The sequence below is a fragment of the Phyllostomus hastatus genome, unplaced genomic scaffold (genome assembly GCF_019186645.2).
Source record: "Phyllostomus hastatus isolate PE091 unplaced genomic scaffold, TTU_PhHast_1.1 phas_contig_1048, whole genome shotgun sequence".
Classification (NCBI taxonomy): Eukaryota; Metazoa; Chordata; class Mammalia; order Chiroptera; family Phyllostomidae; genus Phyllostomus; species Phyllostomus hastatus.
In genome coordinates, this window is record NW_025333513.1 from 1239374 (window position 1) to 1265379 (window position 26006).

General features: G+C 57.1%; 1 protein-coding gene across 2 annotated transcripts in view; it reads left to right on the forward strand.

Annotated features, from left to right (window-relative positions):
• The first annotated feature begins 8258 nt into the window (after positions 1 to 8258).
• Positions 8259 to 26006, forward strand: part of GRM4 (glutamate metabotropic receptor 4) — a 109528-nt gene continuing 91780 nt past the window's right edge. Inside the window, exons 1-2 of one of the 2 annotated variants that reach the window (XM_045835167.1) lie at positions 8259 to 8290; positions 19518 to 20416. In XM_045835167.1, coding sequence (XP_045691123.1) covers positions 19898 to 20416 — 519 coding nt within the window. In that variant the 5' untranslated portion in view covers positions 8259 to 8290; positions 19518 to 19897. Of the gene's footprint in view, positions 8291 to 14196; positions 14261 to 19517; positions 20417 to 26006 lie in introns of those variants that run through there. The other variant, XM_045835175.1, reaches the window with a different exon arrangement.

Below are 26006 nucleotides of genomic sequence, written 5' to 3' on the forward strand. Positions count from 1 at the left end.
CACCCACTTGGTGAAGGTCCTCCCCTTCCTGGCAGCCGTCATCTCCGTGCAGGTGGCGGAGCCAGAGACCGCAGCTTGGCCTTTTGGCACCTGTCCTTCACCCTGATTTTTGTGGGGACTCCTGCAGCACGCTAAGGCCCCTCCATCCTAAATTCTTGCATACCTCGTCTGGCTTCTGCATCTGGCTCTGCACACTTGGATTTAGCAAAGATGTGTTCAGAGTCTGCTCTTTCTGCTCTGTCCAATCTCTCTCCTGTTCTCATTTGCCAGGGCAGCAGGAGGGTGTAGAGGCGGCTGTGCTGGGTGCCCTGGAGAGCCCTTGGTCCAAATGGATGCTTACGGGTGCATAGCCCCTGTCAGAGACCCCTGGGGCTAGAATTTTTGGAATTTAAAAATATATGATGCAAATATCACACATCATGCAACACACCCAGGAAGGAGGCCTGGGGAAGCATCCCCATCGCGAACCCACTGGGTTGCATTTCTACAAGCGAAGCAGGGCCTCTCCCCGCAGGGAGCTAGGTAGTGGCAGTGGCAGTGACTTCCTTTCACGTCAGCTTTTGTTGCTAAATGAGTCTGCAGAAAACGTTGGGACAAACATGGTTTTCAGAGCATTTTGGATTTTGAAACTTTGAATAAGGGATTGTGGCTTTAGCTAAGTCCTTACTTCAAGGCAAAAACTTGAGAAAGTTCCAGGGGTACAGGAGGAGCGTAGGGGTAACCTCCAGGTCCTGGAGATTAGATCATACCAGCCTAAGGGAAGAGCAGGCTCCAAGGTCCCCCGTCTGCTGGGGTGTCAGGAGGGGGCATCACTCACCGGTCCCAGCCAGTCCCAGAGCCCAGGCTGGGGGAATTTCAGAGTCCCATGTCCCTGAAACTCAGTGTCTCCATGGGTCAAAGGAGAGGGGCTGGGGTGAATCCGGGTGGCAGAGTTGTATGGATGAAAAGGAGCCACTTTCTAAACCTGACAGGCTCAGGGGAGGCCTGCACAGTGGGCCTTACATACTCAGGGACCCACACTCACCATGTGGGGTGGGCTGAGCCCCAAAACTCCTAAGAGCAGATCAAGGCGGCAGTCACGTTCTAGCCCCGGAGCTTCCTTGACTAAACAAAGGTTGATCTTTACCTAAGTGAGCCTATTCTTTTCTTAGCACCTTTCAAATGTTAGAGTCACCTTTTACAGGCCCCTCAGGGTGCACATGCCCACCAGGTCACAGGATCTCGGGCGATCACAGAGCCCTCAGTGTCCTCCGGTCCCCCCCACACACTGTCTCTGTATGCTGTGAGTGTGGCCCATTGCCCTCTTCTGTCCCCACCAGTGGAGAGGGAGCATGTGTCTCTCGGTTTTACTTTCTATCCAAGTCCAGGAATTTCCCCTCTTCGCTTTCTCATACCCCTTCCTCTACCACCGAAGGATTTCATGTAGCCGCTCCTTTGATTCTGATAAAATAGGCTGCAAAACTGCCATTCTCTGGAGCATTTCCTCAGCTTGTTGAGATTTTGCTTGCTGGCAATTGTCATCTGTTTGGCCCAAGTAAACTCTCATAAGGCTTTTTCTGAGGCTGATGTTCTTTCTTCTGTAGGAGGAAGGACTTACTCCAGGGTTTTTACGGAGGGGAATGCCCCGCCTCTGACCCCAGCCCTCTCCGACTGCTGCAGCCGCAGAGGACCTGGGGCTCTCTGGAGAACCTGGGGCCATTCCCTTCTCTCTTGTCAAGCTCTCCATCATGGAAATGTCCTGCCAGGGGACAGTTATTGTTTAAATAAACTCCCCCATCAGAGACATTTCCATCTAATGGCCTGGTTTAGGGGAGACCAAAATTGAAACCCATCAGACACAGGCTGAGGCAGTGCTGGCTCAAACCAACGTGGGGACCATTTATCAGGTGTTCTTGCCCCTGCACCTTCAAGCTCACTTTGATATATTTCAACAATTTCTAAACTTCAGAACTGTCAAAGACAATTGCCCACTCCTAATAGGATTATTTTACAGATGCTTTGAAACAAAAAGCTTTACATTTGTAAATAACCAGTGGCACTTAGTGCCACAAAATACAGCATTATAGGGGGTAGACTTCTGGCCAAGATGGAGGCCCAGGTAGATACACTTTGCCTCTTCACACAGCCAAGGACAACAACAAATTTAAAAACAAAAAACAACCAGAACTGCCAGAAAATTGAACTGTATGGAAGTCTGACAGCCAAGGAGTTAAAGAAACATTCATCCAGACCGGTAGGAGGGGTGGAGAAAGGCAGCTGGGGTGGAGAGGACTTGTGGCTGCTGGAGGACCTAGGCCAGTTAGGCGGTGGCTGATGGACTAGGTGGTCCCACATTTGTGTGCAGATAAACTGGGAGGAACAACTGGGGAATAAGATAGACCTTGCCAACCAGGGTTCCAGTGAGGGTAAATAAAGCCTCAAAACCCCTGGCTGAAAAAACCTGTGGGGGTTGTAGTGGCAGAAGAAACTTCCAGCCACACAGGAGAGTTCATTAGAGAGATGCACAGGGCCCTAGAACATACAGCAACCCACTCACCTGGGGAATCAGCACCGGAAGAGCTCAACTTGCTTGTGGGTAGTGGGGGAGGTGACTGAAAGCAGGCAGAGAGCTGAGCAAGTGGCACTGGTCCCTCTTGGACCCCTTCCCCGCAGGCAGCACCACGACACAGTGATGTGGGTTGCCCCGCCCTGGTGAATATAAGGCTCTTCCCCTCACTATGTAGCAGATGCTCCAAGACAAAAAAAGTATGGCCCTAATGAAAGAACAAATCAAAACTCCAGAAAAAATACAACTAAGTGATGAAGAGACAGCCAACCTATCATATGCACAGTTCCAAACACTGGTAATCAGGATGCTCACAGAAATGGCTGAGCATGGTTGCAAAATAGAGGGAAATGTGAAGGCTATGAAAAGTGAAATAAAGGAAAATGTACAGGGAACCAACAGTGATGGGCAGGCAACCGGGACTCAAATCAACAGTTTGGACCAGAAGGAAGAAATAAACAGTCAACCAGAACAGAATGAAGAAACAAGAATTCAAAAACATAAGGAGAGCCTTAGGAACCTCCAGGACAACTTTAAATGTCCCAATATCCGGATCATAGGGGTGCCAGAAGGAGAAGAGGAAGAGCAAGAAATGGAAAACTTATTTGAACAAATAATGAAGGAGAACTTCCCTAATCTGGCAAAGGAAATAGACTTCCAGGAAGTCTAGGAAGCTCAGTGGGTCCCAGAGATATTTGATACAAGAAGAAATACACCAAGGCACATCATTATTAAGTAACTCAAGATTAAAGATAAGGAGAGAATCTTAAAAGCAGAAAGAAGAAAGGAGACAGTCTCCTACAAAGAAGTTCCCATAAGACTATTAGCTGCTTTTTCAAAAGAAATCTTGCAGGCAAGAAGGGCTGGAAAGAGGTATTCTAAGTCATGAAAAGCAAGGACCTACACCCAAGATGACTCTATCCTGCAAAGCTGTCAAGGAGAATGGAAGGGCAGATAAAGTGCTTCCCAGGTAAGGTCAGGTTAAAGGAGTTCATCATCACCTTATTATATAAAATATTATATAAAATGTTAAAGAGACTTATCTAAGAAAAAGAAGATGATGAAGAACACGAATAGTAAAATGACAGCAAACTCACAACTATGAACAACCAAACCTAAAAAAAAGAAAAATGAACTAAGCAAACAACTAGAACAGGAACAGACTGACAGAAATAGAGATCACAGGGAGGGTTATCAGCGGGGGAGGTGGAAGGGGGAGGGGAAAAGGTACAGGGAATTAGAAGCACGAATGGTAGGTACAAAATAGACAGGGGGAGGTTGAGAATAGCATAGGAAATGGAGAAGCCAAAGAACTTATATTTGTGACCCATGGACATGAACTGAGGTGGGGGAATGATCTGGGAGGGGGAGTGCAGGATGGAGGGGAATCAAGGGGAGAAAAAATGGGACAACTGTAACAGCATAATCAACAAAATATATATTTTTAAAATCACATCATTACAAAGGACATTTATATGAATAAAAATATCTGCAGTCTGAAGGTGATGTTGAGGCAGTACAGTAAGAAGCTAGGAAAATTCCTTGGTAAGTGGAATAGGCAAACTGAGACACAGAGCTGAACAAACTGGCCAATTTATGGCTGGACACAGAAGGCCACCTCCCTGGAGATAACATCCAGGCCTCAGTAGTGTTTGAGCTCCAGGCCCAGAGAAGCTGCAAAACCAGGTGGGCGGCACCAGGACCAGCTGCAATGAATGATGACCCCCCTGAAGGGGCACACCGGGAGAACTGATGAACATTCTGCTGCAACCCTCCCCTGAGACCTCCCCTAAGATTCCTGCCTGCAGGAGAGAGATAAAACCCGCAAGACAAAGGACCCAGCGCCCGCATGCTCTCCCTCTGGGGAGCACAACCACACCTTCCCCCCTCCCCTCTTCTCTCATAGGCAGGCATCTCCTAGACTCTAAGGGACCCTATGAGACTTGCAACCAGGGGAGCAATGGGCAGCATCAGCTTGTTATGCATTAACCCCCAGTCCTGTCTCCAAGGCCCCCTTTTTTTCTGACTTCCCAGTGAACTAAAGTGTCCCTGCCTAGGCTGTCCTATTGCATCTTCTACGCTAAGTCCTTCCTTGTCTCACGGCCCCAGCTTTAATAAATGTTACTCTCACATCACCCGGATTCATGCTGTGAAATCTTCCCTACACAAAGTCAAGAACCCACACACTACCAGCTGGCCCTAGGCAGACCCACTCGGGGCCAGGTCCCTGTCCGGTAACAATGTGACCTCAGTCCTCATGTATCTGCACAGGCTGAGACCACCCACAGTCGGGAAGAACGTTTCCATCCCACTTGGTGTACTGTTGCTCAGCTAGCCAGCTGCAGTCCAGGATTCCAGGACTGTGATCAGAAGCATCTGGCTGTGGCTGTGTGTAGAGCATCCAGTAAATGAGTTTCTACAAGATGACTATCCTTCCAGTTTCCAAATAAAAAGACCCTTCAGCACAAATACACTGTAGTTAAACCTTTAAAAGAAGCAACAGACTTGATTATTTTCTTAGGATTCTTTTGAAGTAGAGAAGTCACAGGAGCAGTTTGGTGGGTTTGTGTTGCCAACACAGTGGGCGGGGAGGGGCGGACACGTTGTTTCCCCTCACCAGGGAGGCAGAATAAGAACAGGAAGAAAGACTCTGCTGCAGCAGGAGGGAGTGGGGGCAGACCTCAGGAAGAACTTCCAGGGCACAAAGGTATGAAGCAGAAGTGCAGAACTTTGTATTATTATTTTCTCTAGCACTGCCTGCCTCTTTCCCTTCTCCCCTCAGGTCCTCTTTCCCCCAACAGCTGCTTTCTTTCCTCTGGGTAAGTCTGTGCACACAAAACTGGTGTTTCAATTGAGCACCCTGCTCACCCCACCAGTGTCAATCTAGTCAGCCTCCTGCAAAGGTGGCAGGATGAGACCCAGCCCCTAATCTCGGGTCCTTAGAGAGACCTCTGCTCAGCTCCCCATCTCTCCTATGGGAAACCAAGGCACAGAGAGGCTGAGGTTCTCCCCCAGGTCACACAGTCTTAGCACTGGGACTTAGCACTTAGCACTGAGGACTTGGCTGCCTGCTTGCAGCCCTGTGTGCCCCTTCTCAGTCAGAGCACAGCTCTGAAGCAGGGGACAGCTTGCTGAAGTGGGCAGTTTGGAACTCAGGCCCTCATACCAGCTGGCCCAGGCCCAGGCCCTTGCTACATGACACCCTGAGGTCACTTCTGACCACTCTTCACCCACAGGGGTGGCTCTGTAGCTCCCTTGTTTCCACCCAACGACCCCAACTCCCCAGGGCAGGGGCCACCGACGGAAAGTCCTTGAGGTATGTGTGACTATTTGTGCATCTGTGTATGTCTGAGGGTTTCTGTGTGTGTGCATGTGGGTGTGTCTCTGTGTATGCGTGTCTGAATGTGTCTCCTTGTATCTATGTATGTATGTGTGCATATTTGTATGTGTGACTCTATGTGTTTGTCTCCCTGGTAAGTCAAGCCAGCCATAATTAGCACGAGGGCACCCCTGCTGGACCACGCAGGGGCTCACACTGGGAAGGCCAGGTGGCTGACCACGAGGGATGGGAGGCCTGGAGGCCTGGGCGGGCCCAGGAGGCTGCCCAGAAGGGCTAGACCTCAGGCTGGGAATCTTCAAACTGGACGAGTCCACAAACTCAGCCATCTGCCAGCCAACAGTGTTTCTTTTTTTAACGCCTGAAAAATATAGCCTGCCCCAGCCTCCTGCAGCACAGCTGGTGGGGGGCGGGGGACAGGGTAATTATGGCCGGGGTGAAGGCAACACTGCGGGGCAATGGGTGGGGGAGTGGCTGGTTAGTTTTGGCTCTCAACAAACCGTGGCCCATTTATTTCCAGTTTCATTTATTCATTCATTCAACAAAAGGGTATTGACGACTGTATTCTGCGTAAAATTGCAGTGGCTCCCACTTACGGCATCTAGACACAGGACTGGGCACTGTGCAAACAATACTTCATTCCCTTTTCATGACTAGCCCTCGGGGTGACTTTGCATGAATTGGACAAAGGTCACTGATCTTTTGGGCAAACAGACTCAAGACATAATGTCGCTTGGCAAGCCCAAGGAAGGCTGGATTTGAGCCTCCCAGTACCCCCTCCACTGGGTGGCTTTCTGCATATCATCCCGGCAGCCCTGCTCTGAGGTCAGCATTATGGTCCTTTTACTACAGATAGGAAACTGAGGGACCCTGGGCAGGAGGACCCAGGCTCAGGTGGGGTTTGGTCTGAACACAGGCAGGAAGTTCCCAAGGACACAGCCTTTCCAGGAGTGACCTGACTGCCCTGCAAGCCCAGAGCAGTGCACACTTGGCTGGGCAGAGCCACTGGACAGCAGGAACTTCCGTGGTCTTGGCTTACATCCCTCCAAAATGCGCCGTGCTGAGGTGCTCATGGCCACGTGGTGCACTTCCCAAGGGCAGGGTGATGTTTAGTCATTTGCACGATCCCAGGGCTGGGAGTGGAGCAGGATCTCGGTCAGGGCTGATTGCCTAAAAAAAGACATGAATAAATGCATGATCTAGGCCCTTCCGTCAGAGACTTCAGTCTGATTGGGTAAATAAGACATGTATTTGGGGCCGTTACACGTGACAGCAAAGAGAGTTTGTGCTTTGCCAACATTTATTCATTCACCAAACATTCATTGAGCTCACACTATGGGCCGGGCAGGCTGCCAGGCACTAGATGAACCACGGTGAACACGATGTGGTTTGGGCTGACCATAACCTGGAATTCTGGAGGAGGGGGCATCTGAGTGGGTCTTTGGGAAGGGGCAGGGTTGTTGGATAGGGGCATGGAGGGAGCCAGGGCAGACCAGTAGGTTCTGCCAGGAGGTTCAGCCCTGCTATTCTCAGACTCTCCCAGACATTCCCCTGACTTATAAGGAGGTTATCTGTGGAATTAGGGGTTGGGTTGTGAGGGGTGCTGACTCTCCCAGGCCTGGGCTCAGCTGAGCACAGGCTGGCACTCTGCAGAGCAGCCAGGAGGACTGATGAGAAGGGAGGCCACTGGCCAGGCACTCTCTCTCCCCAGCTCCCTGGCATGCGTTTGAGCACCATGCCTGGGACATGGACAGTCACGCATCACAGCTCTCATTGAAGTTGCTTCTGCAGCCTGGGAGGTGATGCTCCTGCAATCCTAAGAGGGCCACATGGGTCCCTCCCTCTCTTCCTCCCCTGCCTGCCTCTAAGGCCAGCCCTCTCCTGGGATTTTTCACAGCCCTCTAGGAAGGAGAACTAGGGCTCCAGCTTTTCCCTGACTGAGCAATTCTTTCCCAGGTTTGCTCCAGTCTGCTGGCCAGGCCACCTGTTACACTTTGCAAACCGTGCCAGAAGGAGGCCAACGAGCTGTGGGCCATGAGGTGGGAGTGCCCTTAACCTGGTGGGGCTCCCGGGTGGAGGGGGTCTCAGTGGAAACACTCCCCCCTCCCAGGCTGTGTGACCAGGCGCAAGTGGAATCGTCTCAGTGGGCCTCAGTTTCCCCCTTGTCATATGCTCGAACCAGGAGCAGTGGCGTGTGCAAATGAACATGCCACAGGGGGGCACACGCCACTGCTCCTGCGGATGTGAGAAGCAGCCCAGCGGGTGGAGGTTCTACTGACGCAAGGGGGTGGGGAGGAGCGCAACCCTTTTCCTCGCTGTGTTTTGCTGTACTTCTCAGGGTGTGTGTGAAGAGGCTGTGTTCTCTGACCCCGACCTTCGGGATCAGGAGGGGTTCCCGCCACATCGCGGTGTGTGTTTGGGGGCGTCCATCAGCAGACAACCGCACGGTGGAAAGAGGGAAGAAAGGGGGCTTCCAGGAGAGGGCGCCGGTGGGGCACGGCGGGAGGGGTAGCAGACGGCTGGCCGGTGTGGAAGGTGGCAGGGCGCTCCAAGAGCCCCAGGCTTCCGGCGGTGGAGGTGCGGGTCCGGGTGGGCTCCCAGGTGCTCTCTCTTTAAAAGGCGGGCGGAAACGCCGAGCGCTCGGCCCGCACTTGCAGCGCAAACTTGCCGGGCTGGGCAGGCGCCTTCTCGCGTGCGGCCGCGGGCGCCAAGCTGAGCGGCAGCGGTCCCCTCGCCCCCTCGTGCTCTGTGCGCTCCCGCCCCTCCCGCAGCCTCCTCTCTCCGCGTCTGCCTTGCTCTCCCAGTCTCTTGCTCGCTCTCCAGCGCGCTCTCTCGCTTGTTCTCATTTTTTCCGGTTGCCCCTGCCGCGGTGCCCGCACCTCGGTCGGCTGCGCCAGTGGTTGGCTCCCGCTCCATTCCCTTCCCAGCCCGGAGCCGCCTCTCCCTCTACCTCCGGCTCGGACGCCGAGTTCCGCGGCGGCCGGAGCTGGGCTTGCCGACGCTCCCCAACTCGCTCGCTCTCGCTGGAGCAGCCGCCGAACGCCGCGCGCTTGCAGGCGGCTGCAGCCCGGCGGCCGCCAGCTCTTCCCCGCGTAGTCCAGAACTCCAGGCGGCTCCGCTCCCGGCTCGGTCCGCAGCGTCAGCGCTGCTCGCTGCGGCCCGGCTCTGGGCACCGCGAGAACCGGCCTCCGGCTGCCGCCTCTCCGCGCCCCCAGGGCGGAGGGGCGGGCGCAGCACCGACCCCTCGGCGCTGTGCAGACCTCGCTAGCACACGGTGAGTTGTGGCGCTCGGAGATCTGGCAGAGGGGACCATGCCCTTCGGCCTCGGGGGCGCGGACTGCGGCGGGGACCCGGGGGCTTGGGGAGGTGGACTCGGACGAGCTCCCGCGCTCAGGGCTCCCTGAGGAAGGCCGACAGACTGGAGTTCTCGGGGCTGGAGGGTGTCCCCTCGGGGCTGGCCCGGCTTTCTGAATGCCCCCAAAGGAAGAAATGGGCAGTGGCTTTTCTGTGGGCCTGGGGGAAAGTGTTTCTGTATCCGGGGTTATGTCAGGTTTCACCGGGTGGGGGGTCACGCCTCTCAGGTGGGGGCGACGGCATTAACGCGCCCCTCTGCGGGGAGGCAGGGCAGGTGGGGGCGCAGGGCGTTATCTGCATCCCTTCCTCGCCGTCTCCCGGCGAGAGGGCAGCGCCGACCTCGAGCGCCTTGGCTGCTTTTCCCGCACCGCGTCCCGCTCCCGTGGCTGCCCCAGCACCGCCTTCGACACAAGCCAGAGCCCGGTCCCTGCTTGCTCGCAGCCGCGGCCGGGTTGGGACGGCGCCCTAGGGTCCGAGGTTTCCCCCCAGCCCCGAGACTTCAGGGTCTGGTGCTCCTCGGACAATCTGGACCGATCCTCTCCGGGACCCAGATGAACTCAAGCCTCTACGTGGCAGCCGGGCCGCGCGCGTGTGTGTATATGTGTGTTGGGGGCCCTCTCCGGGGTCGGGCTTCCCAGGCACTCCGGAGCTGAAAGCGCCGGCTCTGTGGAAGCGCGGGGGCGGGGCTGGGAGGTGGAGGCCGGGACTAAGAGAGGCGCCTCCGCACCGGCGGTCGGAGGCTGTTTGTGCTGAAATGCTAGGCAGTGGCAGCAGCCAGGAGTCCTGAGGCCCAAAGGTACGAGCGCCCCCTGCCCCTAGGCCACGAGCAACACCTCAGCCTTTAGACTTTCAGTTCTTTTTGAAGGCAGCTCCTTCTTTCCTCTTTCGTCAGCATCCCTGCCCCTGGTGCGGGAGAAAGCCGCTTTGCGGTATTGAGCTGGGTGTGCCTAGTGGGGTGCTCGAAGCCACGTGTCCTGTTGGAGCAGTTAGTCCGTCTGCTCCTCTGTCAGTCTGGCAAAAAGGTCTTCGTGAAGGGGGAGGGAGTAGTGTGTCTGTGTGTGTGTGTTCCATCATAGTCCCTCCCTGCTCCATTCTGGAGTGAGAGTGGGGACTCAGGGTAGGCACAGGCAGCCGGCCAGGCTCCGAGAGTCACGGTGCTGGGCATCCCGTTCCCATGCCTGCTACTTAGCCTCACGGTGGAAGAATTCCCACCGTGAGGCTAAGAATGGCCGAGTTCCCATCTCCCCACTCTCCCAGGATGTGTCCAGGTCTGTCCCACTCTCCCCCTGCATCCACAGGGGACGTTGGGCTGCCTCAGGCTCTGGGTGGCAAGCTCAGCTCCTCAGAGGCCCCAGGGCCTAAGTGGTAGGAAAACTTCCTTGAAGAGGTGAGGACCGAAGGAGCTTTTTCTGCAGTGGCAGAAAGCTTCCACTGAGGACTCTGAGGATCCTGGGTCTGGTCACCCACTGGGCAGGGGCACATGGTCTTTTCCGGGGCAGGCCCTGGGGTCCAGTGGTGAGGGCCCCTGAAGGGGGCCTGGCTACTGGACAGAGTGGGGTCAGAGTCCTTTTTCCCCTCCGTGGCCACCACTTCCTGGGGTCCTTAGTCAGAGTCCAGTCCTTGGGGTGGGGTGGGGACCTTTGGGGATGGCGCCCCCGAGCCTCGGCTGAGCCCTGGCCGACAGGCCTGCCCACTAGTGAATCAGGTGACCACTGTCTGTACCTCCTCCCAACTTTGGTCCTTTTAGCCATCAACTTGCCCTCACCTGTCAGCACCTTCACACCTCTCAGAGATGAAAATAGTAAAAAGTTATCCCCTCTTGAAGTCTTTGTCATTTCAAGGGCTACCCCTCCCACGGAGTTTTGCATTTGAGAGAGACCCAGAGAGGAAAGTGGCAGTGCTTAACCCCTAGAAGTGCTGTGGTTGGGGGGGTGGCGCATGTGGCATGTCACAGGGAGAGGAGGGGAAGTGGGAGCGTGTCAGGAGTCAGCTGCTTTCTTGGCCTCAGTGGCCTAGCATAGGCTGCTCTACCACCGCCACCCCTGCATCTGGGAGGCCTTAGGCTTCATCTGTTGGCAGTGTGGTGTCTCCAGGAGGGAGTCCTTGCACAGTGACAGGCAGGCAGCCAGAAGTGGGCGAGGGCGCCTGTGAATGAGTGTGCGAGTGAGCGGTGTGCTCTCCAGAAGGGTCAGGGGGTGGACCCAGGCCAGAAGGGCTCTGAAGCCCTCACCCCCTCCTGAGAGGTCCCCAGCTCAGCCTCCAGGATGCTTGGCCACATTGGAACTGCCCCACTGTATGGGGACAGCTGGCAGGAAAAGATGGGACCAAGACCCATGGGCTTATGAGGGTTGTAATTACAGCCAACAGACACATCCTCTCCCCTAGACAAATGTGGGGCTGGCAGCCCCTAATTATCACCCACCTCAAGACATCTGCCTACCCTACCCGCCATCCTCCTCTGCTCGGCCTGGAACCCAGCTTTCCATTGGGCGGGCCTGCTGGCAGCCTGGGCAGCTGGGCCCACTGGCTGGAAGTTTATCTTCCTTCTGCAGAATGGTGGCTACCTTTGCCGCCCAGAGAAGGTGGGGTGGGGGGAGCTGGCACCTGGGCTTTGCCCTGCTCGCTGGGCTGGAAGAGGAGCTGCTGGTGCTGCTGGTTGTCCAGGCCAACCCAAGGGCGGAGGCTGAGGGCCTTCCCCTGGTGGGCAGTGGGCCTGGGGCAGGGGATGCCAGCTTTCTGTTGCTCTCACCCAGCTGGGTGCCAGCTTCTGCAAAAAAGCAGGGACGACTTGTTTTCATGTCAACTCTGCCCTAGTTAGCAGGGGACTATCAAAAATTAATTTAGAGATTTCACTGCCTTTCGCCCTTACAGAGGGCAAGCTGCCTTTCCCTTCACCCCGGGAGCCCTGGTTTTCTTTCGCCGAGTAGCTGAGTACCATCTCTGGCTTCCCTCTGGCCCCGCAGCGCGCCCCAGACCTGTAGCTCTGTGTGTCCAAGCTCCACCAGCTCCCCACCCCATTCACACTCTGGGGGATTCTGCCTCAGTTTCCTCCACCTGTGTCACCGCCTGAGCCTGCTCCTGAAAGGAAGGTGGGTAAACAGAACTGGCTGAGAAAAGATGGAGCCTGCCCCGCAGCCCCGCGGCCCGCCTCCTAGCCCACAGGCCTGGGAGAGCCTCTCCCAGCCTGTCCGCGTCTCTCCTGGCTCCTTGGGAAAACAAGCACCACAGGATAGTAAAAATCACCCTTAAATTAAAGCTGATGACTCCTGTCAAAATGTTTTATTAATCTCATTATTTAGCAATCTTGTGACAGTTGTGAGGCTTAGATAGATATATGTGTACACACGTATATTAAATAAATTGGGGAACGTAGTGCATAATGACATTATCTGGACCCCATTCAATTAAGGTGGATATTATCTGCAGTGATTGGGAAGTGCCACCCCACAACGACAGCCTCTGTCATCTCGGGGATGGATGGCGACGACAGGCTGGCTATGGAGTCAAGCCTCCCGGGTGAGGCTGAGTCCCGGGAGAGCTCAGTCAGCTGCTCGCCCCAGGCTGGGCCACCCGTATCAGGACCCGGAGCTTTGCGTCCTGCCCTGCCCCCCCAGCCACCCCGTCGTTCCTCAGGAGGACAGGTACTACCTCCTGGACCTGTTTTCTAGTTGGCTTTTAGTGAGAACACCGTCACAGCCACAGGGTTGTTTTTAGATCTGAGTATCGAAATAAGAATTGGAGACTTGACCTGAATCTTAAGTTTCTGGCGGGTGATGGCTTCTGCGGTGTCACTGCCCCTTCCCTGTGCCTAGCCTCTGTGCGTCCTGGGGATGGAGGTCTCACCCACAACTGTAGTTATGGTCACGGCTGCGTAAGACGGTAGAGTTTGGGTTTCAACTTGCTAAGCCATTGGGCCCTAGCTTTCCCGGGCAGTGCTGGGCTTGGGGGGCTCTGAACTAAGAGAGGAGACAGGGAGGAGGAAGAGAGGAAGAAGCGGCACTGGGGGAAGCCTGCCATGGCAGCAGCTGCAAACAAAGACACTTGCCTGCTTGGGTCTCATGCAGAAAACCACACACGCAGGTGGTGGCGGCTCGGGGCGGCATGAGTTGGGGCGGGAAGGGCAGGCGTGGGGGCTGCAGGGGGGCTGGTGGTTGGAGGGGAGCTGGGCAAGTGTGTGCTTGCTGGCTGGTCCCCTGGCTCTGGGTGCGGGGGAAGGTCAGGGCTGGGCATTTTCTGGGCTGGACTGGTGGGATCAAGGGCCGAGGAGAGGATCTTGCTTTGTCTTCCACCTGCTGTGAGCTTCTGTGGCCTTAGGTGACTCCCCTTTAAGCCTCAGGTTTCTCTTGTTATGAGCCAGGGTCAACCCGTCGCTGTCCCTCAGAGCCCCCCAGTGGGCCCTCACCCTTCTGTCCACAGCACGGCCTCGAAGTCTGGGTGATCTTGTGCTTGGTGTCCTCTCTGACCACCCCTCTTTCCTCCCCTTGCCCCCCAGCCCTCCAGTCATGCTGGCCTCCTTGCTGCTCCTTGAACAATGAATGCCAAGCATACGCCTACCTCAGGGCCTTTGCATTTGCTGTTCTCACTCCTCGGGATGCTTTTCTCCCAGATACTTGCTCATGCTTTTACTGCTTTAATCTTTGCTCAAATGCCGCTTCCCAGAGAAACCTTCCTTGGCAATTTTTTTTCCTGAAAAATCCCCTCTGGGTCATTCCCTGTCTCCTTACCAGCTTTGTGTATTGCTTGTAGCCCCTGGGTTCCCTGAAGTGCCACGTGTCTGTGTGTAGATGAGTTGACTGTCCCTCCTGTGCCACCCCCACTAGGACATTGGCTCCACGGGGCAGGTGTTTGTACCTGTTTCGCTCCCAGCAGTTTCCCCAGTGCCCAGAGCAGAGCCTGGCGCATGGTAGGTGCTCAGCGCATATTTGAGTGACGCATTGAGTAACCGAATGGTTGTGGCAGAAGGAACTGTACCCTGTGCCTGACCGCTCCAGAGGGCCTTCAGGGCAGTAAGAATTCAGTGCAAGGTGAGAGTCCTCTCCGCGGACCTGGATGCTGCTGCAGACCTGCCCTTGGCTCTGCCTTGGTGGGGGTGGCTGCCACGCTGTCTCTGGGCAGGGACCCGGCTTTGTCTTGTTACTTATTGAGAATTCCCTGTGTTTTGAGCCTTGGGCCAGGCACAGGGACAGGGGAGAGGGCAGTGCTGTTTAGACAGGCCCTCAGTGTGCCCTCAGGCCCATCGGTGCCCAACAACGACGCAGAGAGAGGCTGCGTGGAGGTGGCTGTGGACGGAGGCGGTCCTGGGAACCTGAGTAATCAGGGCAGGGGGCCTGGAGGAGGAAGGGTCGCTCCAGGGGGCTGAGTTTGCAGGGAGGAAGGTGGAGGGCTTTGGGAGGGAAGCACAGGCAAGGGACTGAAAGTTTCCTCCTCCTCAGTTTCTGCTAGCATCAAGCTAAAGGATTTCTCCCTCCCTCCCTCCCTTTGTCCTCCCTTCTGTCCTTTCCTACCTGTTGCTCAGTGCCCGCCACATGCCCATCATGGAACTGGTTGCTTCTGAATTGGGCCCTTTGTGTTTTGGTGGAGCAGGGGGGTTTGGAGCTTCAGAACTTGGGGAGGTTCACGGTCCAGGCTGGTGAGGTGGAGCCGCTCCTGGAGGAGAAGGGAAGGGGACCGGGGCCCAGCGCCCACTGTGTACTCCTCCTGCTCTTAGAACATGGCTGGGGCTGGGCAGGGGCTGGGAGCAGGGCTGCTCTCCCTGCTAACAGAGAAATAGATGACCCGGGAGCAGAGGGTGGGCAGAGCCCAGGAACCACTCACTCATGTCGCACCATTCACTGACGTCCACAAACCCGGTGGGGGTGCTGGGCACCGTGCAGACTGGGGCGTAGCAGTATCAAGGTGAGCAGGACCGACCCCCTCAAGCTGCGGTCCAGGTGGGGAGAGGGTTGTGCTGTTAGGATTTGAGGTGCTCACTGGCCAGCCCTCTTTCCCTGTGGACCAGGAGTCACCAGGTGGAGATCAAACCTGGGCAGCTGGGGTGGAGCCTGGCTGCTGACGACCTGCTCCCTGAGTCCAGACTGGCAGCCACCTGTGCCTCTGCCCGGCCAGTGGGGCGGCTGCAGGCTGGTGTCTGGGACCCAGATGGGCTCCTGTGAGGGAGGGGTATAGGAAGGAAGGGGGAGACCTCAGGTTCTCCCTGACATCCCCTTGGGAGCCTGGAGCTGCCAGCCCCTCCTTCTGTGGAAACATGCAACACGAGGCTTTGAAACAGACCCCAGAGCGACTCCACTCGACTGTTTACAGCTCCCAGGTTTGCCGAGCACCTGAGTTGGACTGGGCCCCGCAGAAGCAGGGGCGACAGACGTGAAATAAGTGCTGAAGGGGGCATGGGAACACGGAGGGGCCGAGGCAGGCAGCAGGCCAGGGGGCTTGGCTCCAGGAGGTCAGAGGACAGGGGCCTGGGGCAGCCGGGGCAGGCCTGGGCCCTCTGTGGGCTGGGCTGTGCCCGCAGACCCCCGCAGACCCCAGGGCTGGCCTGTGGAGGAGCCAGGAGCCGGGGAGCCCGTCTGAGGGCTGCAGGCGGGAGGGGCGTTCCGGCGAGGCCCCCACCACTGGGCCTACAGCACAGCCTCATTTCCCCCGGCCCCTGCCCTTTATTTTGGAGTTTGGGGAAATTTCATTTCCTTAGGTTTGGGAGAGTAAAAAGCAGCTCTGTGAGGGCTAAATTGGAGTTTAGTAAATCACAGTGGCGAACTTTGGATTTGGTTGTTCCATGGTTTGTGGTTCATTCTGGCTCAGGCCCTGGTTGCCAAGGGGAGGATTTAGGTGGGACCTGGGAAGGCCATGGCGTGCTGCTCACTCAGGCTGGGAGGGTCGCTGGGGCAGGTTTGGGAGCCTGCCTCGGGCAGCAGGAGGCCCTCAGACCGCGGAGGGGGCTGGGGGGCAAGGGTGCACTGCAACCACCCCTCCAGCTCCCCTCACATCCTCTTTTACTGAAGAGAGTGTTCCAGCAAATGCCCTTGGCTGTGAGCTGTTGCTGTGTGGAGATGATTATGGGCTCTTCCCTCTGCTCCTCGTCCCTTCCTGTCTAGCTCTGTCATCCCCTGGAGCCAAAGAATCTAGCAAGGGCTGGAGCGGGGAGTGGATGTGGCCAGGGGACAGAGCGGGAGGGAGGAAGGGAGAGGGAACATGAGGGAGCAGAGACCCATCTGGGGCGGGGTGGGCGCACTGGCTTGGACCTGCAGGCATCCTGGGGACCTCCCCTGGAGAGGGGTCCCCTCACTGTCCAGGTTTGAGCCCTCCTGGCTGTTTTGGAATGGAAGGGGGGTGGTCTGAGGGCTCCGAGCCTCCCTGCACCTGCTACCCCTCCCCTGCTACCCCTCCCCCCACCCCAGCCTCTGCTCTTGGTGAGTCCTTTCACTCACAGGGTATTTTTACTTTTCCCTTGTTCCTGCTCCATGATCAAAGGAAGAAGGGGAAGCTGAAAGAGGCCGCGGTGTGCCCAGTTCTCTGGAGAAGCTCCGAAAAGGCAGGGCTGGTGGGACTGAGGGAAGCAGTGGGACCCAGTCCCTGTGGTGGGGGCGGTGGGCAGCCTGGCCAGCTCGGGCAGGGCTCCGTCCTTCGGTCTTGCTTTTAATCCTGTGTGTATTTGCCTGCGGCCTCACTGAGGCCTCTTTCCCCATACGGGTCTCTGTCCTCTCCGTGTGTGTGTGTGTGTGTGTGTGTGTGTGTGTGTGTGTGACTGTGGTGTTGGTGTGTGTGACTGTGGTGTTGGTGTGTGTGACTGCAGTGTGTTTGTGGTGCCTGTGTGTGTGTGCACTGCCCAGCCTGCAGGTGCTCAGGCTTCGGGGAGAAGCCAGCTCGAACCCTCGGGGAGGAGCTGGGAGCCTGGGCAGGGCCCGGCGGGGAGCTGCTGTCCGGGCCTCTCAGCCCGAAGGCCCTGCTGCAGTCTCTGCACTCAGACTGCCACGACGCCCCAAATCCCTCCTTAGAAAATTCAGCAAAAGCAGGCCTGAGCTCCTCGGCTGTTAGCACTGGGCAGGCCCAGCATGGTGGAGTAGTCAGGGACCTGGGAAGCCCGCACAGGCCTGGAGTCATTAGCTGAGGTTCGTGCCTTGGGGTCTTCATCTCGGTGATAGGGATGAAAATGCCCCAAATACGCAGGTGAGTGTCGCCCAAGGAATGTAAGCAGAGCATTTAGGACAGTTCCTGGCACACTGCAGTATGTTGTCATTTGCTGTTATTTGTCCTCGGGACACTTGGCATTTGGACAAGATAGTATTTCATTGTGCAGGCTGTCCCCGCGGCGTCTCTGACCAATGCCTGGGTGCAGGCGAGTAGGTGACAAATGAAAATGCTTCTGCAGGGACAGTGCATCCTTTTGAATGGATTTTACTCCAACTCACCCATTTTCCAGATTTTGAAGCTGAGGCCTCTCTCGAGGGTGTGCCTGGCCCCTGCAGGGCAGTAGCAGGTCTGTGGCCTCTGTCTGAGGCTTCTCCAGTCTCTCTTCCCGAATTGCCTGGCATTGGCCTCAGCACCCAGGTCCCACATCCTCTCAGTGCCCCCGCCCCTGGGGAGGAGCCCTGATGAACTCCTGTGGCCGCGTGAGTGATGGTGACGGTTCCATTCAGGTGTGGTCACCCCCTGCATCTTAACAGCCCTCACGCCTCCCCAGAGCGCAGGCCCCCAGCCCAGGTCACTGTGTTCCGGCTTCAGGGGTGAGGGCGGTATTAGGAAGCTGTCCTGCGGCCGTCCCCAGGGCTCTCTCAGTGTGGCTGGCGCTGGCTCTGAGTCCTGGGCCCACCCTGACTTGCTGTGTGACGTTGGGATGCCGCTGGGTTACTGGTTCGCCCTCGGAATGGGGCTAAGAACAATTACCAGCGTGCTCGTGGCCTCTGAGGAGCTAATGGGGAAGGGGGCATTTTGATGAGGGAGCGAATGTGCGGGTCCAGAAGGCAGTTGGCAGAGAAGCCCAGGAGCGGAGGCTGGGCTCCCGGGCTGTGGGAGTCTCCTCCCTGCCCTGTCCCAGAGCTGGAGCAGTGGGGGTCTCTGGGGGGGACTTACGGGTGGGGACGGGCGGCTCTTGAGACCACGGCTTGGCCTTGATGGAGGGGCCACACACCTGGGAAATCTCCCAATGCAAACACAAGCCCTTCCTCTAAGTGGCTAGGGAGACTGAGGCAGGAAATGGGCAGGAGGCTTGCTGGTCTTCATTTGACAAACCCATGAGGAAGGGCGTCTAGGGTCAGCCCTCTGGCCCAGCCCTGACTCAGCTTCCAGCCTTCTCCCTGCGGCCTTCTCAGCTGAGGGGAGGGGGGCTGCTGGCTTCGAGCAGGGAGGCTAGGGGGAGGGCAGGAACCCCCGGGGGAAATTAGCCCAAATTAGCAGTGAGATGAGGAAGAGCTGGTGCTCTCTCCTCTCCCCTGTCAGATAAATATTTAATCACCACAACAATAACAATGCGAGGATCCTAATAGTGTGCGGTTGCTCAGGCTGTAACCGGAGCCCCACTCTCAGAGGGAGGAAGTGTGGGGAGAGGAGCGGTGGAGAAACTGAGGGTGAGATGGGCTGAGGGAGGGAGGGCGGGGCGGCGCAGCGCAGCAAGCCGGAGCCCAGGGTTTGCTCTGTGCCCAGGTCTCGGGCGGCTGGGGTGGAAATATGAAATGGGAGGGTCCCCTTGCACTCGCCTGAACCCCTGACAGCCCCAGCTTCTCCCCAGCTGGCAGGGTGGGTGGCTCCCAGCCTGAGTCCTTCTCCAGGGGCTTTCCCAGCTGAGTCCCCAGGATGTCTAGGAGTCCCTGGTTCCAGAGCTGGGAGCTGGGAAGCTGGGCGCCAGGCGGTGTTCTCCTGGTCACTTCCCGTGTGACTTGGGCAAGATGCTCTCCTGCTCTGGGCCTCAGTCTCTTCTTCTCCAAAACGGGGTTGGGCCCAGTGGGACTGGTTTCTCCTCCTTCATGTGGATGAGTGTTGAGGAAGCACCCGTTCCTCCCAAGTCAGTCCAGGCTGTCCCCTGAGGAGCGTGCCCTCTGATGCCCAGGCTTCTGATGGCAGTGTGTACAGGCCTTAAGAAATATTCAAACGTGACCCAGTTTCTGCCGTAAGCTCTCCCGTTTGGACCTGGATTGAGCAGCAGCCAGGAGGAAATGAAGATGAGGAGATTTGTGGAGTCTTTGGCGATAACCTCCAGCGTCTCCTCTCAGGCTCCTGATGAGAGATCAGAATAGCTAATGTCTTCTTTGGGCTTCTGTTTGATTCTCTCTCTCTCTCTCTCTCCCTTCTAAGGTTGGTAGGAGGGGAGCACTGGAGCCATTTCCTCTTTGATGCCCAGATACGCCCAGCTAGGAGCCCGCTCCTCTGCTCACCGTCTCCCACCAAGAGCAGGCCTGCAGCACGTGGGGACCAAGATCACAGCTTTGTTTGTTCGTCGTGGCCGCCCCCTGCCATCTGCGGGCATGGCCTCTGCCAGCAACTGAGCACTGCCCGCGCTGCGAGGAGCACCAGCATGGTTTGCCCCGTTGGCGGCCCTCAGCCCTCCCGCTGCTGAAGCCGCCCCAGAGAGGCCTGTGGGGGTCGCTCTGCCCATGCCCACCCAGGCCGTGGGGCCAGGGGCCTGCCAGGGCTAGGAGTGGGCTTGCCGCCCATGGATCTCTAGGGACTCCGAGATGCCTGGGAAGAGGGGCTGGGGCTGGTGGTGGGCCCGCCTGCCCTTCTGCCTTCTCCTCAGCCTTTATGGGCCTTGGGTGCCTTCCTCTCTGGGGAAGCCCAAGGGCCACCCCCACATGAATTCTATCCGCATAGATGGGGATATCACCCTGGGAGGCCTGTTCCCAGTGCACGGCCGGGGCTCAGAGGGCAAGGCCTGCGGAGAACTTAAGAAGGAGAAGGGCATCCACCGGCTGGAGGCCATGCTCTTTGCTCTGGACCGCATCAACAACGACCCGGACCTGCTGCCCAACATCACGCTGGGCGCCCGCATTCTGGACACCTGCTCGCGGGACACCCACGCCCTCGAGCAGTCGCTGACCTTTGTGCAGGCGCTCATCGAGAAGGACGGCACGGAGGTCCGCTGTGGCAGTGGCGGCCCACCCATCATCACCAAGCCGGAGCGCGTGGTGGGCGTCATCGGCGCTTCGGGGAGCTCAGTCTCCATCATGGTGGCCAACATCCTCCGTCTCTTCAAGGTTAGTGCCTGCTGGTTGGCCCCAGAGGTGTCCTTCCAGCAACAAGGTGCCAGGCCCGGCCAGCTCCTTTCTCCTCTTCCTTATTCCAAGAGAGAAGAGACTTTGTTTTTGTTTTTGTTTTTTTACGTTCATTGATTCTAGAGAGAGAGAGGGAGAGAGAGAAACATTGATTCGATGTTCCACTTATCCATGCCCCATCGGTTCATTCCAGCATGTGCCCTGACCAGGATCAAACCTGCAGCGTTGGTGTGTCAGGACAGTGCTCCAACCGACTGAGCACCTGGCCAGGGCTTCCTGGAAGTAGTTTCTGAAAGTCTGGGGCGTGTGCAGTGCATAGCTTAGGCGGAGGAGGAGGGCAGAGGCGTGGAAGGAAGGTGCGGGCGGGGCAGGACCCGGCTGAGCGCTGCTGACTGTGGTGCTGAAGCAGCACCACTGCTGGCAGCTCCTCGATCAATTCCACTCGTCTGCGGGGAATTCTGAACAAGACGGGAGAGGAAGTGCTGGTGGACAGGGGGAGGAGCAGATATGTAGGCCGCTGTAGAAACAGACAGACGGATAGAAAGGTAGACAGAGTAAGAGACAGACAGATAGATAGAATGCAAATATGAATATTTCCAGGGAGAAAAAGTAAGACTTTTGTTTTGACATTGTTTTCAAATAATTGCAATTCCCAAGAAAGATATGTTTTCCTTTCGGGTGCCTGCGGAAGCCCCGCGTGGCCCTCCTGCACCGCCCCAAGATCCTGGTCAGAAATGTGTCCCGATTTCCTCTGTGGGCACCGGGCCGCTGGGCCCACAGAGGGTGGGGGCAGGTCGGAAAAGAGCCTGGGGCGAGCAGGCGGTCCGTGTTTCGGTGCCCTGGCCCTGGACCAAGCTTCCTGACTCGTTTCCTTCCTCTGCCCTTTCTCCTAGCCCACCTTTCTCCCTTTCCTCCTGGAATCACTCCCTGCTCCCTCCCTGCAGCCTCCCTTCCTCTCTTCCTGGGGCAAGAGCTGCTGATTTGCAATTCAATTGGAGCCGAGTGCTTCGCTAAGCTGCTAAAGCAACTGAAAGCTACCGGGTAGAGAGAAAAACATTACAAGCATTTTACCCATAATTATGTGCCTGCTCCTGTCTCCGAGCCTCCTTGTTTGCTCTGTGTTTGTGTGTGCAATGAGAGAGAGAGAGAGATACACAGAGGAAGCTTTTGGGTCCCTCCGTCACCCTGGTGTCCAGTTCTCAGCCCCTGGATTTGGCCCCTTGTGTCCTCAGAGTCTCCAGAGTCAGGGACTGGACTGAGAGGGGCTGTTGGCCCCTTGCAGGGTGGGGAGTGCTGAGCATAGAGCCTTCTCTCCTGGACCCTTTCTGGAGCCCCCTCCCAGCCCACCTGCATCAGCACCATGTGCTTGTGGGGGCGGCTGAAGTGGGGAAGAGGCGCAGAAGGTCTCTGTGGGGGGTGGGGGCCGGTGGGAGACAAAGGGGGCTTGAGCTGTCCATCACCAAACTGCACACAGTGGGTAAGTGCTGGGTCGTGGGCTGGTGTGGGCCCCACGTGCCATATGGTTCTTGCCTTTGCACTTTTTTCTTGGAGTGTTGGCTTTACTCAATGAGATGATAGAGATGAAAAAAACACTATTTTAATTTGAGAACAAATGGATGCGTTATGAAGAATGCAAAGCAAAGATGAGGGAAGTAGGAGACTTGAAGGGAACTTTGTCCTTGCGGAGGACAGTCTGAACAGACCCTGAGGAGCTGTGTGGGGGGCCATTTCTTCGTGGGTGGTTTGGGAATGGTGGCCTGGTCCAGTCCTCCCACCTGTTCAGTTCTGCAGCGAGGCTTGGAGACTCAGAGGGCGTGGGGGCAGGGCTGGGCTGTCCCAGCCCGGGCCTGGTGATGGCCTGGGTTGCCTGGGTCATCGGCAGCCGGCCTGCTGTGGAAGTGAGGAGAAGGGGGCCGTCTAGCAGAGGGGGCAATCCCTCCACTCCTTGTCAGCCTGTCTGGGAGGGGCACAGGACCCCGCTCCCCAGGCCAGAATTCGGCTGGGGCTGCACAGAAAGGTGGTTTAACAGCCTGTTTGTGCCCTTGGGGCTCTGACATTGGTGAGGGTCCCTGGCACCACATCCGGGAGGGAGGCAGTGCCCACGTTAGAGGGAGGTGAAAAAGATCAAAGCAGCTGAGAGGTGTCACTTAACACGTGGCAAAGGCTCTAAGCAAGGTCACTGTCAGCGTCAGGCCTTAAGGCGTGTTCTTGGGAACATGGATGTTTTGGGGTGAGGAGGTACCTGTGTCCCACCCTGGGTGGTCTCTGACTTCTGTGCCCTTCCCAGGGTTGGGAAGGTCTTGGTGGTTGAGGGGACCTGGGGCTAAAGTGCCTCACCTGCCAGGGGCTCCCAGGTGTTCCTTCTCTGACCCGGATCCTGGCTGAGGCCTCGGTTTGTGCCCCCTCAGATTGCAGAGAGGTGAGTGGGTTGGGGTGGGGCCCTGTGTCCCTGGGCTGCACAGAGAGAGGGAACGGGGGACAGCAGGGATGGGGGGACAGGAGCGGGGAGAGGGGAGAGAGCCAGAAGCAGACTGAGCACTGTGGTCTGCATTCCGGGCCCCTTTAACAGTGTCCATGTTCCAGGCTGGCGACAGGAAGGCTCCTCAATAATTAAACTGATTATGAGAGGCTGAAATGAGAGGCCGAATGAGAAACTTAAAAGCCATTTACAGAGGCAAAAAGGTTGAACTTTGGGGAAGGAGGCCAGGAACAGGAGCCCCAGGCTGGAGAGGATGAGGAGGGGCCCCTCGGGATGCCCAGGAGCTGCCCAGTCAGGAGTCTGTCTCCAGGGGCAGCACAGCGGCCCCAGCCCAGCTCCCGCTCCTGCCAAAGCCAAGGTGTTCGCAGGGCCTGCTGGGAACTCCTTCCAGAGGCTGTGATTATAGCTCTCCTTCCTCCAAGGGGTGGGTTTCCTGTGCACAGCTCGGGGCAGAGCTCTGGCTTTGGGGGCCCTAGGGGTAGCCCGCAGCCTAGAGAATGCTGATGGGATGCAGTCAGGGTGAGGGTGTGAACAAAACTCACAACTGGCAGACTAGAAGGGGCCAGCTCCCCGTCCTGCAGATGTGGAGACTGCGCCCTGATTAGGTGACAGGACAGGGCTGGGATGGAGGTCAGACCCCAGCTCCAGACCTGACTCTTTCCAGATTGCCCGCCCAAGAAAATGGGGTTGGAAGTGGGACTGGGCCCCAGGCCTTCACTGGGGATCGTGACCTCCCAAGCCTGATTGGGAGGTCATGGGCCTGACAGCTTATCTTCCTTATTTCCCCACTCCTACCCTTCTCTGTCATCCTCATTTTGGCTCTGTTCTCCCAGGAGAAGGGATATCGATGGATGTGAAGAACACCTTTTGGGGGAGATCCTAAACCCGGAAGGTATGGCCCGTACAATGCTGTGTTGTGGGGACCATGCAGCTTCTGGAACCAGTCTGGCCTGGGTTTGAATCTCAGCTCGGCCAGAGTTATCTCACCATAGCCACTCACATATCAGTCACTTACACCATAGTGTGAATGAGCCAATGGCAACTTTTCCTGAGAGCAAACATTGTTGCGGAGAGAAGGAACATCGTAAGTGTCCTGGAAGGAGGTCTTGTCAAATCCTGGACCTGTAAGTGCACAGAGGACCCAGAAATAGTTCAGTGAGTCCCTTGTCCATCTTACAGTGCAGGAGGAAACGGGGGCCTGGAGAAGGGGAGATACACAGTGTGCTGGCTAAGACCTTGGACGCTGCAGCCAGACAGCCTTCGCCACCTCGGCAAATTGTTTAGTCTGTGCCTCAGTTTTCTTGTTTATACAATGGGGGTGATAAATGGTCTCTTAGACCAGGTGTGGGAATTAAGAGTTAATGCCCACAAAAGGCCTAGTGTGGTGCCTGGCACACAGTCAGCCCACAGGAAATGTCACTGCACAGCTTGTAGCTGAGCCCGAAGTCAGCATGAGAGACTCGTCCATGCGGAAGAGGCTGGAGCGGGTGGCAGAGACAGACGGTGACCTTTGAGGCTGATCCTGGAGAGGCCCCACCATCTGCTGGGTCTCCTGTGTCTCCCTGCAGAGTGTTGAGACTGGGCAGCCAACCTAACTTTTGGATAATGAGAGTTTTCTTGCTGTCACAACAGTGGGGCTGGGAAGGAGTGGGGTGGAGTGGAGGGAGGGCATGAAGGGCAGGCAGGAAAGGGGATGGACAGGACGCCAGGCAGCGGGTGGGCAGGTGCCCCCGCTTCCCAGGAGAGGCACCGGATGCTGGTGATCCACGTTAGCCCCAGGGCACCCCCACCCCACCCTGGCTGTGTGAGTTCCCTTGCCCCAGGCGGGGCCACGAGTGCCAGGAGCGCCGGGGGCTGCTCCCGGAGAAAGCTGCCTGCCTGGTGCCAGGCTCTCTGCTCCTCGGCGCCTAGCCCAGGGCTCCTGCGGGAGCTTTGTGGCTTAACTAACACCACATACCCGGTTGAGGATGTGGGTTTTGTGTCCTCAAAGTATTTTGACTGCACAACTAAGAGAAACTTCTGAGGGAGTCAGACTGTTCCACAGCCTGGCCATCTGCCTGGAAGACAGCTCTGTCCTCCCAGCACCCAGGCCAAAAACTCATGGCAGCACTCTGACCACCCTCTTTCCGCCACCAGCAAGCCCTGCAGCTGCCTGTCAGAGTGCGCCTTGGAGCCGCGGGCTCTCACGCTCCCGCCCTGCCCCACCCCGCCCGGTCTCGCCCGGCCGCAGCACAAGCCTGTCTCTCCGCTCCCTGGGCCTCCACAGGGGCCTCCGCGGCCAAACCGTCGCTCAGCGGCCAGCGAGATCTTTCTAAAAGCCACTTCAAATCTGCTCATCCTTCTGCTTGAACTTTTTGTTCACTTCCAGTTGCTCTTGGATTAAAACGCAAACCCCCAGACCCCACGCCTGTCTGAGGAGCCCCGGGCTCCCTGCGGCCCTGACTGTGTGCTTGGTCTCTCCCGGGTGCAGTCACACCAGCCGGCTGTTTCCTTTGTGTCGGCTGGAGACACCGCGCTGGTTTCCCACCGCAGGGCTCTGTGCTTGCTGTCCCCTCTGTCTGGAATGTTCTCTCCCGTTCTTTGAGCTGGATCCCTGTTACATAGTCTTAAGCTTAAATGGACTTTCTTGAGAGAACCCCGTCCCGTCCCCCCACCCCCCGCCCGCCCCCAGTGTTCGCCTCGGTGTTTCTGTTTGCTGTCGACTTCCCCTCCGGCCCGTCGCCCAGCTTTGTGTGGCCCAGAAGCTAGGAATTTGTGTTTTACATGTTTGAAAAAGAAAACAAAAGCGTCACACTACGTCATGACACAGGAAAACCTGTGATATTCCAACGTCAGTGTCCGCAATGTCCGCACAGCGTCAGACCGCCCAGCCGCGCCTGTCCTGCACGGGTCGTCCAGCGCTGCTCTCAAGCCGCCGCCTCGGCACTGAGCGGGCGAGACACAGAACACCAGCGGACTGCTGCTAGGCCCTAAACCGCGCCTTTAGGACCCGGAACTGATACCAGGCCCACTGTGGGCCCCCAGGAAATCTTGGCCGAATGGACTCGTGGGAAGTGAGGCATCTGCTGCTGCATGTCCCTCAAAACCCTGTGG